Source organism: Somniosus microcephalus, chromosome 4 (genome assembly GCF_052327205.1).
Source record: "Somniosus microcephalus isolate GS21.2 chromosome 4, FLI_Smic_1.0, whole genome shotgun sequence".
In the NCBI taxonomy this organism is placed as follows: Eukaryota; Metazoa; Chordata; class Chondrichthyes; order Squaliformes; family Somniosidae; genus Somniosus; species Somniosus microcephalus.
The window spans coordinates 268,903,620-268,917,810 of NC_140990.1; the positions used below are offsets into that span (position 1 = coordinate 268,903,620).

The window sequence follows — 14,191 nt, forward strand, 5'->3', positions numbered from 1 at the left end:
GATCTTACCAGTTCAGTACCCCGTCCCCGCCTTTTCTCCGTAACCCTTAATCCCCTTAGCCTTCAGAAATATATCCAATTCTCTCTTGAAAAAATTTATTGAATTAGCCTTCACAGCCCTCTGTGGCAGGGAATTCCACAGGCTCACCACTCTTTGAGTGAAGAAATTCTTCCTCATCTCTGTTTTAAATGATTTGCCCGCTATTTTTAGACTGTGGCCTCTGGTTCTGTGCTCCCCGGCCATTGGAAACATTCTCTCTGAATTCAGCCTGTCCAGGCCTGCCATAATTTTATATGTTTCGATGAGATCCCCTCTCAATCTTCTAAACTCCAGTGAGTACAAGCCCAAACTATTTAATCTCTCTTCGTAGGTCATTCCCGCCATTCCAGGTATCAGCCTGGTGAATCGCCGTTGCACTCTTTCCATGGCAAGAACATCCTTCCGCAGATGGGGCGACCAAAACTGTACACAATACTCCAGATGCGGTCTCACCAGCACCTTGTACAGCTGTAGTAAGGTATCCCTATTCCTATACTCGAACCCCCTTGATATGAAGGCCAACATACCATTTGCCTTCTTAATCGCCTGTTGCACCTGCATGCTCTCCTTCAGTGACTGGTGCACAAGAACACCCAGGTCCCTCTGCACTTCCCCATCTCCCAATCTATTGCCATTTAGATAATAATCTACCCTCCTGTTTTTACCCCCAAAGTGGATAACCTCGCATTTATCCACATTATAGTGCATCTGCCACGTATCCGCCCATTCCCCCAACCTGTCCAAATCGCACTGTAGCCTCCTGACATCCTCATCAGAGCCCACCCCTCCTCCTAGTTTAGTGTCGTCAGCGAATTTGGAAATATTGCATCCAATTCCCTGATCCAGATCATTTATATATATTGTGAACAGCTGGGGTCCCAGGACAGATCCTTGCGGCACCCCGCTGGTCACTGCCTGCCACTCCGAAAACGAGCCGTTTATTCCCACTCTCTGTTTTCTATCCGCCAGCCAGTTCTCTATCCACGTTAATACTTTGCCCCCAATTCCATGAGCCTTAATTTTGCATGATAATCTTTTGTGTGGAACCTTATCGAATGCTTTCTGGAAGTCAAGGTACACCACATCCACTGGCTCTCCCCCATCTATTTTACCAGTTACTTCCTCAAAAAATTCCAGCAGATTAGTCAAACACGATTTACCCTTTGTAAATCCATGTTGACTCTGTCCGATCCTTTCCCCATTTGCCAAGTGCTCCGCTATTTTATCCTTAATAATGGACTCCAGCATTTTGCCCACAACCGATGTAAGGCTTACTGGTCTATAATTCCCTGCTTTCTCTCTACCCCCCTTTTTAAATATTGGGGTAACATTAGCTACCCTCCAATCCACGGGCACTGTTCCCGAGTCAATGGAGTTCCGGAAGATGATCCTTAGAGCATCTGCTATCTCCAGGGCCACCTCCTTAAGTACCCTAGGATGTAGTTTATCAGGCCCCGGGGATTTGTCGGCCTTCAGTCCCCTCAACTTACCCAACACCATATCCCTAGAGATACTAATATCTGTCAGCTCCTCCCTCTCATTAGTCCCCATGTTTGCCGATATTCCTGGGAGGTTATTTGTGTCCTCCTTTGTGAATACAGAACCAAAGTATGAGTTTAATTGGTCTGCCATTTCCTTATTCTCCATTATATATTCTCCCGAATCGGACTGCAAGGGACCGACTTGGGATTTTAACCAGTCTTTTCCTCCTGATATACTGATAAAAGCTTTTGCAGTCTGTCTTTATGTTTGCTGCAAGTTTACTTTCGTATTCTATTTTCCCCTTCCTGATTAATCCCTTTGTCCTCTTTTGCTGTATCCTGTACTGCCCCCAATCTTCCGGTCTGGTGCTTTTTTTTGCCAGTTGATATGCCCTTTTTTTTGATTTTATGCTGTCCCTAATTTCCCTCGTTATCCACGGTTGAGTCACCTTTTTAGGTTTATTTTTATGCCAAACCGGTATAAACATGTTCTGGAATTCTTCCATTTTATCTTTGAATGCTTGCCATTGTCTCTCTACTGTCAATCCCCCCAGAAACACCACCCAATCAATCTTACCCAATTCCCGTCTCAGACCCTCGTAATTCCCTTTATTTAAGTTCTGGACCTTAGTCTCTGATTCAATTTCCTCACTCTCCATCTCGACTGAGAGCTCGATCATATTATGACAGCGGGTTCCCGACCCATTGCAACTTATTTCAAATTTTCCACCCGACCCACCTCCAATTGCGCCCGCAATTCTGGCCTTGCAGCACGAGGCCATTTGGCCCATCGTGCTGGTGTCAGCTCTTTGAAAGAGCTATCCAATTAGTTCCACTCCTCGCTATTTCCCCATAGCCCTGCAAATTTTTCCTTTTCCTTTTCTTTTTCAAGTATTTATTGCATTCCCTTTTTGAAAGTTACTGTTGAATCTTGAAGGTAGAATCACCCTTTCAAGAAGTGCATTTCAGCTCATAACAAATCACTGCTTTAAAAAAAAAATCGCATCTCTTTCCCTCCTCCCCCCCCCCCCCCAGTTCTTTTGCCAATTATCTTAAACCTGTGTCCTGTGGTTGTTGGCCTTCCTGCCGGTGGAAACAGTTTCTCAAAGATGGGCCATTGTCGATGCTATAATTGGAAAACCTAGTCTATAAAGTTTTCAGAACGTGCATTTAGTTTGTGAATGTGGCTTTCGGGTTTTTGGATATTTTGACCTGGCAGAAAGTACTTTGCCTTCAAGAATGTTCGAAAATTTCATTTAAAAGCCTTTCAATATTAATTTCTCTGAAATGGTGCATACAACTTTTATTGTTTCAAGCATAAACAATGTACTTGAATGTTGCATGGTTTCGTTTTTGAGAATAGGTGGGGGAGGAAAAGGAAAGTTAACTGAGGAAATGGGTAAATGTGGTCAGGTATCAAATCTTAGTTTCTCATTACATTGTAGAGCTATGCAACAGAGACAGTATATTGGGTCAGAAGAGTAGATTTGTTTTGATTACTTTGCAATCCAGTTTACGTGCAACATAAGATGCGTAACGAAAGGCTATTAACACCGATGCAATGTTATAACGGTTCACGTATACTTATTGACTAATCTTTACTTATGCATCTTTAAGAACTGACAGCCTAAGATTGACTTGATATGACTTTGAAAATGTTTTAACGAACTGAACTACTACCCAGTGCATTGCCTTCTCTCTCTCTCTCTCTCTCGTAGTATTAAGCCTTTTCATATTTCAACAAAAATTGGCTTTAAAACTAACTAAATGAACATGATATTTTAAAACTTGTTGATTTGGTAGCTTGTACTCTATTTGAAACTAACTGCAATATTTTTTAAACTAATTATCATGGAACTGTTAGAGAGGCTGCGGCTGCTGTAGTTACAGTAGTGATGGCGATATTCGGACTTGAGAAAGTCAGTACACTGGTAAGAGGACAGGTGTCACTTTACATGTTAATAGCTTTAGCATGTTCTGTTAAAGTTGTATATGCAAGTATTAATGGCAAGCATGTATCTTGTGTTGCAGATATTTTAGGTTCGTAACGATATTGATTTGGTAAATATGGATAAAAATAATCTTGGCGAGCAGCTCAACAGGGCATTTGATGCTTATCGTCAGGCATGTATGGAGAGAGACAACATCAAGAAAACATTAGAGCAACAGGTATGTTGTCCAATAATAGGCTATTGTATACTAAATTAGGTATATGGGATGCGCGTTTCACTGAAAGCTCATAATTATTGCTATACCTGTTGTGTGTCTGATTTTTTTTCCACAGTAACGGAAACTTTTAATATCCTAAATAAGGGTTTAAACAAAATAAAAAATTACAATAACCTAATTAAATTATTTACTAAATTGTCTTTTGTGTCTTTAATACCTTCTATTTGAAGGCCTCCGCCTCTCCCAAAAGCCTGGGTTTCGACTTGAATATTTTGCCCAAAGCTGTTGGCTGAATCGTCAGTCTGAGCATGAGTAGTGTGCTTAACTTTGCAGGATAAGAACATAAGAATATAAAAATGAGGAACAGGAGTAGGCCATAAGGCCCTTGGAGCCTGCTCCGCCATTCAATAAGATCATGGCTGATCTTCGACCTCAACTCAACTCGGGATGCATCTGTACTGTTCATTCAGCTAAACTGATGGAAGATTTTCTTTTTAGCTTCTAATACTCAGTAGCTTTTCTTCAAATAATTTTTTTTAAAAGAGGGCAAATTTCAAAAGCATTACTGAACTGAGCTAAAAATGTGTGTTGAGAGTGTGTGTAAGAGGAAAAAAAATGTGCTCAGTAATGCCAACTCTTGCAAATTAATCGCAAGACACGCGATTTTTCATGAAACTTTAACCCAACTCGCGATCTCGCAATTTAACAGCGAAATCTCACCTTTTTTTCCCTCGGGGAATGACGCAATGACGTTGGGCAGGATTTAAACAGCACGGCAGTACTCCGATTGGTTAAGGCAGCTGTCCGTCACAGACCGGCTGCTCTGATTGGCCGTAATGCCTCCTCGTAGGGCAGCATGCTGAAAGGCGAGCGCATCCTTGGGGCCGGTGATCCCTTGCACACAGCTTTAAAATCAGCACAAATGGTGAGAGTAGTTACGTACATTTTCTAAACATCCATCTACTTGTGGACTGGTGTATTCTGCGCCGATGGGAAGTGTCTCAGCAGCAACAAGAAGATAATAGCTTCTGCTCTGAGATGCAAGTGACGCGGACGGGAGGCGAGGGCCTGTGCGCTTTCTTTTTGAGTCAGTGCGGCTGTAGATGATGGAACGGGCGATGGAGCAGCTGAACGTGCAGCTAAACCGACTGACCCGCTCCCTGAACCGTGAAGCAACCTGAAGGTGAGCCGGGAGGGCAAGGCCCAGGGGGGTCGGGCTGCTTCTGTTGACACTTAGTTCGGGCCAGGCCAGGCCGTCTCCTGCTCCTTATTCTGCCTTCCTCCCCGCCCCCCCCCCCCCCCTTCGTTCCAGGATTAATGCGTCTTGTTACATTTCACAGAAGTATAGCAGATCAATTACAGATTCGTTTTTCTTAGTAAGGGAAGTTTGCAGAGTCATTGATTGGAGCCAGAATTTTACAAGTACCTGGTGATCTGTGAAATTCCTAAACTAACACCAGTTTACTTGCAATTGTCCTTGGGGGCCATTGCACCACTTCTCCACAGGGAATATCTGGGCACTGACAAAAAGACGAGTAATTTTAGCAGCTTAACAATTCTGCTGTCGACCCCAGACAAAATGTGAACAACATCAAGGGGTGTCGGGTAGTATTTAAGTAGATTGATAGAAATATAGACATGTGCAAGACTGAAAAGGTATCATTCCAGTTCATCTTTTTGACTCCAGAGTTCAAACACAATATACAGTTCACCATTTCTATCCCTCAGTTTTTATCCCCCACCAAATGCCTGTCCAACCCTAAAAAAAAAAAGTGTCTCCAGGAGACTGGACTTGGCCGTCAATACCTGGTCAAATCTATAAAACTCTAATTTTGATGAACGGCAATATAACGTGAATGGCAATCACTTCAGGCAAATCCAATGTTTTTCAATCCAACAGTGTCACGCGAAGAACTGTTAAGTGAATGCAGTATATTTGGCAAGTACAAAACAAAGTGTTCACTTGCTGTCACATTATCAATACCCTGTAGTTGGAAATAGAAGCAGGAAATGGAAAAAAAAATGCAGAGGTATTCTGTACAAAAAAATTGTTAACATTCTACAAAAATGGTGCCGTGGTTATTTAATATACAGATAATTATGTTTATAGTTTATGATTCAGTCACTTTTCCATTATAAGATTTGAAAATCGTGACCAGTGCCATTGCATTTTTGCACAAGAACCACATCGTCCACCGGGACCTGAAACCCAACAACATCTTGATTTTGGAGAAGTCTGGAGTCCCCATTCTCAAAGTGGCTGATTTCAGCCTCCGTAAAGTTCTAGAACTGGGGGCATAGACTCAGGATAAGGGGATGCTTATTTAGGAATGAGATGAGGAGAAATATTTTTACTCCGAGGGTTGTGAATCTTTGGAATCCTCTACCCCAGAGGGCTGTGGATGCTCAGTCATTGAGTATATTCAAGACGGAGATTGATAGATTTTTGGATATTAAGGGATATGGGGATAGTGCAGGAAAGTGGAGTTGAGGTCGAAGATCAGCCATGATCTAACTGAATGCCAGAGCAGGCTCGAGGAGCTTTTATTTCCTATGTTCTTATGTCAGCAATGATTAGTAACGGCCGAATGCACTTCCTGTTTGGGAGCAAAGGTCGTGGAATGTGCTCCTGCCTGTGAGCAAAGGGCAGCGAGGGGTCGGGTCGGGGAAAAAAATAGCAACTCATGATTTCTATACCAAATCTCATGATTTTTAAGAATTTGTCTCCTGATTTATGGGGCGGTGGGGTTGGCAATACTGTGTTCTAATTTCACACCTGTTGATGTAGCTTTTTTGTGTTTAAACTTCAGAAAGTGTGTTAAGCAGCAGGAAAGCAAGATAGGCAGACAAACTAGAATCAGGGAGAAAGATGTGAGAGGGGAGAGTGTTTCTTCATATTGATGTTATTTCAGTTTTCTAAAAAGCCAACCTGTTGAATCTTGAAGCCAATTAATAATTTTACCTGTTTTTTTGACAGTGAGAAGAGGTAATTGCTAATTATTGCTTTTATGTATGTGTGCGAGAGAGAGAAAGAGGCACACAGCCGATGTGTTGCCTCATTCTAATTTGATTTTTTAAAATTGGAAGCAAAACAAGTCTCTCTGAAGAAGGGAAACCGATTGGAAAGTAGTGGAGGAGAGGAACAGGGTGAGGAAGGCTCTGACCTCTCTCCATTTTCCTTTGGAGTAGTGAGTAGGAGTTGGGGAAATGGATGCAAGGCTAAGGGGTGAGGTGAGTGCCAAGAGCAAAGGGAAGGATGCAGAGCTTGAGAGGATAGTTCAGAGGGGAAGAGGTAGCAGCAATGATGGGAGTGAGAGGGTGGTAGGAGATAGTGGAAAGATACAGTAGTTAGGAGAATGAGTGAGGGAATGGGAAGGGAGCTGTTGACAGCCACATTTTCCCAATTTGTAACATTACTATTAATGTTAATTAGTGCTTGTGATGCTCAAGTCAAAGGATGTGTAGTTTGGTAAGGACACAAACAATATATCATGTAATACACACTGCATTATCATGCTATTAACGTGTAGCTATAAGCCATTTAAGGCTTTTTTAATTCATTCTCCGGATGTGGGTGTTGCTGGCAAGGCTGGCATTTATTACCCATCACTAGTTCCCTTGAGAATGTGAGGATACAACCGAGTGGCTTGCTAGGCCACTTCAGAGGGCACTTTAAAGAGTCAATCACGTTGGTGTGTGACTGAGTCACATGTCGGCCAAACTGGGTAAGAACGATCTGGTTTCCTTCCCTAAAGGATATTTACGACATTCCAAAGGTTTCATGGCCACTTTTACTAATACCAGCTCTTTATTCCAGATTTATTTTTTAAACTGAATTCAAATTCTTAAACTGTCATGGTGGGATTTGAACTCGCATTCTCTGGGTTGTTAGTCCAGGCCTTTGGATTACTAGTCCAGTAACAATACCACTCACTATACTGCTGTACCCACGACAAAATCTAATTGAGAAGTAAACTTTGGGTGAGTTCATTCAAAGGTTAACTGCTGCTCAGGCTGGAGATCAGTCTGGTTTTGTGCAAAGATCAGTTACGAGCCTGCAGATATATTTTCTGTTTTTGCTGAGTTTTTCTATATATTGTGGCTCTGGTATTTTCTGTTCTTGGCAAATGTTTCTGTATGTTCTGCCTTTGTTTCTTTGCAGGTGTGAAATTTCCATTCTGTAGTGTATGACATTTGAAGTGTGATGGACATAACTCAGTTTTACAATATATAGACCATTATTATTTTAGAAAAATATATAGATAACAGAATTATTGCATGAATTTTATTTTTGTTCTATACAGATTGATGTCTTGGAGCAGGAACTGGCAATAAAACAAAATATCATTGTAAAATTACAATCACAGTCTGCCTCTACCACCCTCAGAGGTAAGTTCTGACTGCCAAGTAAGGAGAGAAATATTTTCTCTTTTTCCCCCTCTTCATTGTTTAGATAACTCATTAGGCATGCTCATCGATTCATTTGTCTCTTTGAGCAACCACCCCATTTGAACATTCCTCTTCGCTCATTCTTTGCAATGTAAGGCTGTGAGGTTATTTTGAAATATGGGTCTTTTATTTAACCTTGCTTTTGTGTACTGTTTCTCAACTGTGTTTTCCTTGAAATATTCAATATTCTTGTTATTAATTCCAGTGTGTGTTTTCTTTTTCCTTCTTTGTTTCCTCCTCACTGCCCCCCTCAAAAAAAACTATTATTGGTTGATATTACTAAAAGGTCTTGTTCAAACTCCTGTTAAAGCTTTTGGCACAGTTTTCCGGTTTAACTTTTGCTCCCATAATTGGGAAGCAGATGGAATGAAGTACTACTACTTTCATTGTATTTCCAATTTTGAGGATAACAAATATTGCTTAACTGAGATGCCATCTGCCAGCTTTATGAATTCTTGGATGAATTGCTTTTACCTTGTATATTGCCTTTTGATGAAGTTGCATCTATGTGATGAAGCTGTTCAACATTGTTTTTCTTTCCTATACTTTTTTATATTCTATTCCCAAAATGCTTCAGCAAATTTCACCTGATCTGCCAATTACTGTGTCATAGGGGAGAATTTTAACCCCCCCCCCCCCGCACCCACCCAGGACATGGGTGAGGTGGGGGTTAAAATTGCAAAAATTGATAACCCGCCTCCGGTTCCAGGTTGGGGACAGGCGACTAACCTGCGGGTCCATCATTTAAATATTCTATTACGGCTGCGTGCCTCAAATTTTAGCAGGCTTTTAGCTGTAATCCCTGTGGGCTGTGTTTCCCAGGTCTCGGGAAACCCAGCAGCTGGAGGGAGGCGAAAACGGCCGGATCCAATAGGTAACTGCCATTCCAGCACTGCTAGTGGGCCAGGGGGAGCAGGAGTGCTTCCCCTCCCCAGCCCACCAAGCAAATCTGCTTATCTCCCCATGATTGGCTACTTCCCCACCCCGCGATTGGATTTAGATTCTGTTTCACATTTCTCCGGCAACTGATTTTGACCACAACAGGTCATTTGACCTTAATAACATCTGTTTTACATAAAAGTGTGGAGGACAGCATGTTCCACCAGTGAAGGAATGGTAGAGCATGCATTTGTATCTGATGTTGACCACCCATTAGGAGGCGCTGACTGACTGTCCCAACTTTCTGCAGGGAATATGACACACTCGGTGGAGGATGCATTGTAAACCCAAGATTGTTGTGGAGAGGGAGAAAAATATCATAAATGAAGGGAGGAGGGAGGTATTGAATTCTCTGAATTAGGAAAATGTAATCTGCTCATTGACATAGATCATTAATACATCCTTGTCAGTCAGCATATTGATTTACCAACAACAAATAAGTCACTTTCGCATTCATCTTTTTGTTACTGAACTCTTTGCAGGCAATATTCCTGGACAAGCTCAGGTCCTGGACACTTTGCCACAGATCAATAAGAGTGACTTACTGGAAATCAGAAGAAATGAGGCACAGCATCCAGTAATGTGTGGTCCACCAGATGAATTGAAAGTAGCATTAGAGAGAGAAAGACACTGTAAGGTAAAAACACATTAATCTGCATTTATAAATGACTTGAAGGATGCCATGATCTTTACATTTCAGTACATTCTCTCTTTTTTACTGTGTCTCACTTTTTTTCTCTCAATTGCTACTCAACCCTGGAAGGATCATAGCCAAGTCTGATTGCCCTTGGTCTATATCTACAAATATGCCCTTCCAGCAGAGGTCACTGGATGACAATTCGAAGTGGCTGCCCTCTCGCCGGTGCCAACCCAGTGGCCAAAGTTAGTGCTTTACCACTACTTCAACTGAGATTAGCTAGATTAGACTTAGGCTCAAGCCAAAGACCTCCCTCCACTATCCACAGGGTAAACTTGCTCAGCCATCAGTAGCTCCCTCATTGTCTCTAGGTCCCTTTATTAATTGGTCATTCACAATGTCACTTCTCTCCCCCTCCCCTTTGCCCGGGCTCTCTTTCTCCCCCTCCCCTTCGCCCAGGCTCCCTCTCTCCACCTCCGCCTCCCCTTCACCCGGGTTCCCTCTCACTGCCTCCCCCCCCCTCACTCCACCTCCTCACCCCTCTTTCTCTCTCCCCACCTCTCCCTCTCTCTCCCTGCCTCTCTCTCCCTCTGCCCTTTGCACGCGCTCTCTCACTCCCTCTTCTCCGCTCTCTCTCACAATCTCAGTTAGTGTTTTTGGCTCCCATTGAAATGAATGGAACTGCTGTTTAAGGTATGCAGGCCTTCGTTACCAGGGCAGGAGGTGATTCAAAATGACATTTTTTAGTTGCAGTGTAGTTTGTTCCTATTTGTTTTGTGTTTGTCAAGTTTTCAGTTTTTTCACGAGATATATTCTTCTGATTCAGCATCCCAGAAAGTAAGCAAGCCCATGCTCCTTACAGCATAATGTATGACTTTACTTGCTCTGTATCTAAGCAAGTGTAATAAGCTCAGAACCCTTGTCTCTGTACTCTGGCTTACCAGACATACATGTGTCCTCATATCATCTCTTTGACTTTGATAGGTGGAAGAATAAATACTCTGTCTGTGATTTATGTTATAAGCTATTAGTCTAATTTAGTCGAATGGTAAACCGGTAAATGAACAGTATTAAATACAAACAGTACATTTACAGAATTTTGAAAACAACCAAGGCACTTCTCCTGTGCCAACATAGAAGTGTCTTTGTTCATGAATTTCTAAGGAGCCTGTTAAAGTTTAAAAAACGAATCCTTGAAATACAGTCCTTTATGTCTTACATGGCAATTTATTACTATGGAGTCTTCAGGCTGCCCTATCATTGTCCGTGGCAGAACGACCAGCCTTTGCAGCTTTGATGGAAGCTCAGATGGCTGCCATCCAGAACCTGGTCTCCAATGTCTGTTCCACCTTGGAGACACTGGTGCAGCAGATGGGTAGACTGGTGGACCATATTGACTATGCTTTCAAGGTGTCACTCATCTTGTGCAGTCTGCTCTCCCTTAGATCAGTGAGAATGATGAGCCGCAGTCCTGTGGGAGTGATGGTGAGGCTATGGGATGGGTGGTCTCTCTCGGGATGGCAGCACGTCTGCTACGTCGTCGCTCCTTCAACCAATACCCGCCATGGTGCCTGAAAGCCGGTTGAGCCAGTCATATTAAATTATATAGACTTTCTTATTATTAGAAATGAGAGAATTTTCTCATCCGACACAATGTACATATAAGGAGCATGGACCACTCCTTAACTCGCGTGTTGGAGTTAAATTATTGGACCCACAGAAACTTTAATACAAAGTCGTTACTTGCATGAGACTGAAATGATTGCAATAAAAGCTGAACATTTCAGACTTCCAGCATTTGCAGTTTTTCCTTTTTATAGAATCATAGAAACGTACAGCACAGAAGGAGGTCGTTTGGTCGTCGTGCCTGTGCTGGCTCTTTGAAAGAGCAGTCGAGCTTCATCCCACACCCCCGCATTTTGTTCGTAACCCTGTAAGGTCCTAATCCACAAGTACCTGCCCAACTCCCTTTTAAAATTGTTTATGGTGGAGCTTCCACCACCTTTTCAGGTAGAGCGTTCCCAATCCCGACAACTCTTGAGTGGAAAAAAATTCTCCTCATCTCCCCACTAGATCTTTTGCCAATGATTTTGAATCTATCACCTCTCGTTATTGACGCAATCGCCAGAAGGAATAATTTTTCTTTATCTACTCTATCATAACCTCTCATCGTCTTAAAACCTCTATTAGGTCACCTCTTAACCTTCTCTGTTCCAAGGGGAACAGTCCTCATAATTGAAGTCCCTCATTTGGGTTAAAATCCTGGTAAACCCCCTCTGTACCCTTTCCAAGGCATTTACATCTTTCCTGAAGTGTGGTGCCCAGAATTGTCCACAGTATTCCAGCTGAGGCCTAACCAGCAATGTAAAAAGTTCTAGCATGATCTCTGCTTTTATATTCTATTCCTCTATTTATAAACCCAAGTGACTCGTATGCTTTTTAAACCACCTTATCAACTTGCCCTACCACCTTTCAGGATTTGTGTATATGCCATGCTTCTGCCCATTTCACCATCTTGTCTATGTCATCCTGAAGTCTACAACTATTCTCATCACTATCTATTTCTTTACCAAGTTTAATATCATCTGCAAACTTTATAATGCTGCTCCCTACACCCGAGTCAAGGTCATTTATAAAAGTTGCAAAGGGTAATGGACCCAAAACTGACCCTTGGGGAACATCACTGTAAACCAGTCTGAGAAACATTCATCCACCACCACCCTTTTCTTCCTATCACTGAGCCAATTTTGTATCCATACCACCAGTTTCCCCTTAATTCTATGGGCTTCCATCTTAATAAGCTTCCTGTGTGGCACTTTGTCGAATGCCTTCAGAAAGTCCATATATACAACATCTACTGCACTACCTTGATCAACCTTCTGTTAGAAATAAGAAAGAAAGAACTTGCATTTATATCGTGCCTTTCATGACCTCAGGATGTCGCAAAATGCTTTACTGACAATTAAGTACTTTTGAAGTGTAGTGACTGTTGTAATATAGGAAACGCAGCAGCCAATTTGCACACAGCAAGTTCACGCAAACAGCAATGAAATAAATGACCAGACCATCTGTTTTTAGGTGTTGGTTGATAGATAAATGTTCACCAGGACACTGGGATAACTCCCCTGCTCTTCTTTGAATAGTACCGTAGGATCTTTTTGCGAGGGCCGAGGGGCCTCGGTTTAGCATCTCCTCCAAAAACGGCGCCTCTGACAGTGCAGCACTCCCTCAGTACTGCACTGAAGTGTCAGCCTAGATTATGTGCTCCAGTCTCTGGAGTGGGGCTTGAACCCACAACCTTTTAACTATGATGCGAGAGTGCTACCACTTGCCAAGGCTGACATACAGGAAACTTTGTGATATCCGGCACCGACAGGACCGAGCTGTTGCCGATCTATCAAAACTGCCGGACAGACCAGCGCTAATGCTGAAGCATACGGAGGTTTTCAGCTCCGTATCTGGCAACAAACACTGTTGCTTAGCAACAGCTTCTAAACAGTCGGCCCGTACCTTGGAAGCGTCTCTGCAGCTTAGCAACAGCTTCAGAGAGACTTTGCAGAGCCTGACTGTTGAAAAAAAAGCCACGAGAAGAAAAAAAAACTAACAAAACGGCTCCTGATTTCTGCCGGTGGATCGAGGTTTCCGGACATACAACCTCCGGATAAACCAAAGTTTCCTGTATATGATTGACATGTCATTGGATACACTTGTGGTAACAAGGCAAACTGCTAAACAAGCTAGAAACCTTTGAATATGATGCTGGTAATTGCAGTGTTGCTGTGACAGCATGCTTCATAACCACTCTGGAAATAAAGGACCTAACAGTTTAATTACTGAGGTGATTCCCAACCTATGCAAGTTGGCTTATATGGGGCATCTCTATTGGTGACTGTCACGTTAATAGAAACATAGAAGATAGGAGTAGGCCATTCGGCCCCTCGAGCCTGCTCCGCCATTCAATGAGATCATGGCTGATCATCCAAATTCAGTACCCTGTTCCTGCCTTCTCTCCATATCCCTTGATCCCTTTAGCCTTAAGAAATATATCCAACTCCTTCTTGAATATATTTAATGAATTGGCCTCTACTGCCTTCTGTGGCAGAGAATTCCACAGGTTCACCACTCCAGGTGAAGAAATTCCTCCTCATCTCTGTCCTAAATGGTTTACCCCTTATCCTTAGACTGTGACCCCTGGTTCTGGACTCGCCGACCATCGGGAACATCATTCCAGCATTTAGTCTGCCTAGTCCTGTTAGAATTTTATAAGTTTCGATGAGATCGCCTCTCATTCTTCTAAACTCCAGCGAGTACAAGCCCAATCGACCCAATCTCTCCTCATACGTCATTCCTGCCATCCCAGGTATCAGCCTGGTGAATCTTCACTGCACTCCTTCCATGGCAAGAACATCCTTCCTCAGATAAGGCGACCAAAACTGCACACTATACTCAAGGTGTGGTCTCACCAAGGCCCTGTAGA

The 14,191-nt window shown here is 42.7% G+C and overlaps 1 protein-coding gene across 4 annotated transcripts in view; it reads left to right on the forward strand.

Moving 5' to 3' along the window:
- tank (TRAF family member-associated NFKB activator) overlaps positions 1 to 14,191 on the forward strand; it is a 77,182-nt gene that overhangs the window by 23,908 nt on the left and 39,083 nt on the right. For all 4 annotated transcript variants that reach the window (XM_085986407.1, XM_085986406.1, XM_085986408.1 and 1 more), the window contains 3 exons: positions 3,552 to 3,689; positions 7,994 to 8,078; positions 9,560 to 9,714. In XM_085986407.1, coding sequence (XP_085842533.1) covers positions 3,588 to 3,689; positions 7,994 to 8,078; positions 9,560 to 9,714 — 342 coding nt within the window. In that variant the 5' untranslated portion in view covers positions 3,552 to 3,587. The remainder of the gene's footprint in view (positions 1 to 3,551; positions 3,690 to 7,993; positions 8,079 to 9,559; positions 9,715 to 14,191) is intronic.